The sequence below is a fragment of the Brettanomyces nanus genome, chromosome 2 (assembly GCF_011074865.1).
Source record: "Brettanomyces nanus chromosome 2, complete sequence".
NCBI classification, from domain to species: Eukaryota; Fungi; Ascomycota; class Pichiomycetes; order Pichiales; family Pichiaceae; genus Brettanomyces; species Brettanomyces nanus.
In genome coordinates this window covers 1,415,001-1,420,551 of record NC_052375.1, presented here as the reverse complement: position 1 = coordinate 1,420,551, position 5,551 = coordinate 1,415,001, and the positions used below count along the sequence as shown (strand labels likewise).

The 5,551-nt window shown below is 44.1% G+C and overlaps 2 protein-coding genes across 2 annotated transcripts; both read right to left on the bottom strand.

The window, feature by feature from the left end:
• Positions 1-1,734: 1,734 nt before the first annotated feature.
• On the bottom strand, positions 1,735-3,489 carry FOA43_002642 (uncharacterized protein; the record flags this gene model as incomplete). The annotated part of the gene is given in 3 exon segments (XM_038922928.1): positions 1,735-1,943; positions 2,936-3,105; positions 3,120-3,489. Coding segments are annotated over 3 exon segments (749 nt in total), but the record flags the coding sequence as incomplete, so codon positions are not given.
• Positions 3,490-3,674: 185 nt separating this feature from the next.
• Positions 3,675-4,571, bottom strand: FOA43_002641 (uncharacterized protein; the record flags this gene model as incomplete). The annotated part of the gene is made up of 1 exon (XM_038922927.1): positions 3,675-4,571. The coding sequence occupies one exon, from the start codon at positions 4,569-4,571 to the stop codon at positions 3,675-3,677; it is 897 nt and encodes a 298-aa protein (XP_038778855.1).
• Between the last annotated feature and the right edge of the window lie 980 nt (positions 4,572-5,551).

Below are 5,551 nucleotides of genomic sequence, written 5' to 3'. Positions count from 1 at the left end.
GTATTCTATTTTTGTAGTGCACTGATTTGACAGTCAAATTGACACCTTTAAAACCTTTATGTATTTTGCTGATCCGTCTCTAAACGCACCTTTATTTGTAGTCTACAAATCCTCAGTATCCATCTCGGTTTCATTTCCCTACCACCAGCAAACTTTGTTTACCCCATCCTCAGCAATGCGTTACGCGTCCGACTTTTGCCGACTCCAAGGAATGAGCCTGGTTGACTGGAGCTCTGAAGAATCCACGACCTTTCTGAAAATTTTACGGGACTCGAAGGTGTGGGTGTGTGTGCGTGAAGGCATGTGGGCGTGCGTGTGAATGTGAGGACGTGAAGGCGTGCGGGTGTGTGGGTGTGTGGTCGGTAGTGGTCGGGCGGGGAGAATTATAATTTATAGTGTACTAATCCAGGGTCAGATACACCACTTTGTTATGTAGCCTATAAATCCAAGGTCGATGCTCAAATACCTTTACGCGACTCGTCGATGGTCTGGCGGGAGAAGATTTTATTTCTCGTAGTCTATTGATTTAGTCAAGTACACCTTTATTTCAAATTCTACCAATCCACAGTATCCATTCCCATCCTCCTCAAAGCCTCTGGACTCCACTGACTCATCTTCCCTACCACCAGCAGATTTGTTTACCCCATCCTCAGCAATGCGTTACGCGTCCGACTTTTTGCCGACTCCACGGAATGAGCCTGGTCGACTAGAGCTCTGAAGAATACACGACCTTTCTAAAACTTTACGGGACTCGACGGGGTGGGTGTATGTGCGTGAGGGCGTGTGGGTGAGGGTGTGTGTGTGTGTGGGTGTGTGGGTGTGTGGGCGTGAGGGTTTGTGGTTAGTCGGTAGTGGTCGGGCGGGAGAATGATAATTCATAGTGCACTAATCCACCGTCAACTTTACTTTGTAGTTACAAATCCAGGGTCAATGCTCAAATACCTTTACGCGTCTACTACTTCCCTGAAAGTTTCACTTGACTTGACGGGATGGGTGTGAGTGCGTGAGGGTCGGGTGTGAATGAGTGTTGGGTGTGAGTGAGTGTCGGGTGTGAACTAAGCTTACGTGTAGTCTTCGTGTAGTCTTGTAGTCTTTCCTTAATCTTTATTCCGGATTATTTCCTTTTTCCTTTCCTCCGTCTAGCTCGCCCAAGCTCCGTTTGTACTTCGGCTTTCTCTTTTCCTTACACCATCCATCTTCAGTCCACTCGAGCCAATCCGCATTTCTGAGACTCGACGGGCGTGCGAGCGTGCGTCAGTGAACTAAGCTTACGTGTAGTCTTCGTGTAGTCTTGTAGCCTTTGTGCCAGCATCAATCTCCTAACATCAATTCCTTCGTCTTCTATTACACCACCTACGTGTATTCTGTGTAGTCTCCATCTCCCTCCCCAAGCTCCGTTTGCACTTCCATCCACTTCAGTCGATTCCCTTCTGAGATTCGACGTGCGTGTGTGTGGGACGGGTGTGTGTGCGTGCGTGCGTGAGGGAAGTGAACTACTCGTATTCTCTGTATTCTTCGTGTAGTCGTCCATCTCTATTCCGACATCCCCTTCCCTCCCTCTCCATCTCCCAACTCGCGTCAATCCGTCGCAAAAACTTTCTTCCGTCCACCTATCACTTTTCCTCCTCTCTAGTGTTTAATTTACTCGAGTTCCCACTTCCTTCTCCCATCCGCCTATCACTTTTCGTCCTCTCACAGGCTTTAATCCACTCGAGTTTCCTCTCTCCCCATCACTTTTTTCTTCCATCTCCAAGTCCGCTCGTTCTCTTGAGCTTTCCAGTCTGTCGTTGTCCCTCCCCAGAAGATGCAGCGTAGCGCATGTAGCGTAGAGTATGTAGCGTAGCCTGTAGCGTAGAGTAGCATGTAGCCTGTAGCCTGTAGCGTAGCATGTAGCGTAGAGTAGAGTAGCCTGTAGCGTAGCATGTAGCGTAGAGTAGAGTAGCCTGTAGCGTAGCATGTAGCGTAGAGTCAGTTCCCTCAGTCAGTTAACCTAATTAGTCCACCACCACTTCCGCAATATAGCCGCACGCGTCCCATCTGGCTTCCAACTCACTTCAAATGCGTAAACTCCATCTGTAAAGCTACTTCGTGCACATCCTTACACCATGTGTTCATTACCTGCCATCCCATGTCAGCTTCTTTGTTTTACCCCACACCACCAATTCAATCGTATCTCATCTTCTACTACTCCTATCACCTTCAAATCCTCAGCGTTCATCTTAAATCACTACCACTTCCTATGCTTCACTTTGTTTCCCTCAATATCTACTTTCAAATATATCTTAGTATTATTTAATATCGAGCCTCGATAACTCTTGACTTTGCAAAGAGAAAGTTAAGAATAAAGACACTGAGGTAAGATGCTCTAGGTAGGATAGAACTAATAGCTTACGAGAGGATCTGCACATTAATGTACCTATCTTTAAGTTCCAGTTAGAAAATCGGATCTCGGCAAATCTTGTGCTACCGAGAATAAAATAGAATCGCCTTGAACAACGTCCTTACACCAGATTGAGTTTTAGGAATCGCTCTAAGAATTCTAGGAGACGTCCCTCAATATCCCATGAAAAATCAAAATCCAGGAATCGCTTTTAGCAACTTCCTTACACCAAATCGAATTCCAGAGAATGCTCTTGGCAACGTCCTTACACCAGATCACAATTCAAATCGCTCTATCCAAAATCGTTCAACAACGTCCTTACACCAAATTCAGAGGTCGTTCTCGCCAACGTCCTTACACCCCCAATTCAGGAATAGTTTATCACTTCCTTACACCACAACAACATCAAATACGAGTAATATTGACGATTACTTCTACTGGATGAACAGGCCAACATTTACGAGCACGTATTTATAGCTTTCATTTCTATTATTCAATAAAGTAAGGATACAAAAGGCGGACGGGGACACACCAAACAAGCTATGCCTGACTGACCTCTTTCCCCACTGATGACATAATTAATTTATCATCTTCATCAAACTTAGCCCTCTTGAATTTCAAAGCACCCACTTTGTTCACGAACAACTGCTCAATCTCGTTAGCAGTTCTTCCTCTAGTTTCTGGTAAGAAGAAGAGCATCACAACGAACAAAACCACACCGGTACCTGTCCAAACAAACATGATCCTAGCCCCATGTTAACTTCATCGGGATTGAACAAATATGGGATGAGATAACCAAGACCAAAACTACAGAGACTGTTGACATTAGAAGTAATTGCCACCGATTTGGCACGCATTCTTCCCTGTGGAAGCTCCGTGATCAAAGCATATGTCAATGGACCAACAGTGGCTTCGTAGATAAAAGCCCATAGAAAGACAAACACAACGGTGGTATAGGCAGCAGCTTGCGAGCTTCCATATGACACGCATGCAATGAGTAAATTCATGATCGTACAAAGGGCAACACCACCAATGTAGAGGACTCTTCTATCAACTCTTTCAATGACAAAGTAAGAAACAAGGTTACCACCGACGCAAAGAGTGAACATACCAACCGTCTTCTCAATGCTGCTTGAAACTCCAGCAAGTTCAAAGAAATATGAAATGTAGGTTAAAACGAAACTGACACCAACCCAAAGCTGTCCCGTAAGAGCAAAGATAGATAGTACAACCCTCTTTAGGTTTGTAGCCTTGAAGAGTTCGGCATACGAAACTTCTTTCTCACTTTCAGCATTCATTTTTCTTCTTCAACTTCCTTAATGAGAATCTCGTAATGTGAGTCAATGTCGTATTCAGTATTATTCTTGTTGTGATAGAGCTTCTTAATGGCGGCTTTTGCCTCTTCCAACTTACCGCGGTGAATCAAATATGATGGGGATTCCGGCATAAACCAGAACAAAAGGAGATATCCTCCAACTAACAAATATTGAATTCCAAAGGCAATTTTGTAGCCTGTTGAATCGTCAATGCCCGTATAATTCTTCGAACAGCCGAAATAAATTAGCGATCCAATCCACTGACCAAAGCAAATGGAGAAGTTGATTCCCATGGAACCAATACCTCTCAAGGTTGGCGACATCAATTCGGACAAGTAAACTGGACAAGTTGAAACAAGAATACCGATACCAATTCCGATAACACATTTTGCCATGACCAAATTGATAGGGTGACCGACCGGAGCGGTTATAGCAACAGTGTTACCAATAATAGTTATAATGCAAGAAATAGCCAAAGAACTTTTTCTTCCAAACTTATCATTGTACCAACCTGCAAAGAAGGCACCCAAAACCTGACAGCCAAAAGAACCACCATTCCAACCAGACTGGTATTTTGCTCTGATGACCCATCCGCTTGTGGCTTCATCGTAGTAACCATAGGCTTTTCTGAAAGATTCCATACCCAATAATAAACTGAAAAGAAGGGAATCTATACCAATACCAATAGCGGATATATAGACAATCATTAGATACTTGTAAGAATTACGTATCTCCCAAAGTCTAGTTTTCACCGGTCTGGTGTCGCTAAAGATATTCTCGCCAACCTCTTTTTCATCTACTTCTTTCTCATCAACAGGTTCTGCCTCATTAACTGTTGTTGCTATTTCTTCAAGCTCACTAATAACAGAAGCCATTGAAAAAAGGGAAATCGGTGTACACTAGGAAAAAGATGAGGTTTCAAAGGGACTTTCAGCAGATATAAGTGACAACCCTGCTTACTTAATCATTCTTCTATTGCGTCAGCTGACGGTGAACAACATGCGTACTCCGAGAAAGCACACCACCACACCACCGGAAGCAAGCAGCCTCTGGTGTGATCGTTCCGCTCCTGCCGTTTGACCATTTCCCCCGCGTGAAACTAACCATTCGGAAAAATGTTGATGTGGAGTGCATCACGTTGCAGATCTCCTTCCCACAAAATACGATGCATGCATGGAGCGCTGTTCGGACCTCGGCAGATCTTCTGCTACCGAGAAATAAAAATAGAATCGTTGACTTCCTTACACCAACACAAAATCCAGAGATCGCTCTCAATTTCACATGAGAAATCAAAATCTAGGAATCGCTCTTAACAACGTCCCTACACCAGATTGAGTTTTAAAAATCGTTCTTAACAACGCCCTTACACCAAATTGAGTTTTTGGAATCGCTCTCGGAAATCCAGGAATCGCTTAGCAACGTCCCTACACCAGATTGAGTTCCAGGAATCGTTCTCAGAAATCTACAGCAAAGTCTAAAAATCCAAATCGCTTAGCAACTTCCTTACACCAAGTTGAGTTTCAAAAACCTTCTAACAACGTCCTTACACCAGATTGGAACATCGCTTAGCAACTTCCTTACACCAGATCTAGTTCCAGGAAACGCTCCTAACAACGTCTCTACACCAGATCGAGTTTTTGGAATCGTTCTCGGAAATCCAAGCATCGCTTAGCAACGCCCCTACACCAGATGGAGTTTTGGAATCGCTTAACACCGTCTCTACACCAGATCGAGTTCCAGGAAACGCTTAACAACGCCCCTACACCGGATCGAGTTTCAGAGATCGAACGCCCCTACACCAAATTGAGTTCCAATCACTTTTAAAAATCTACAGTCCAAAAATATCCTTGTATTC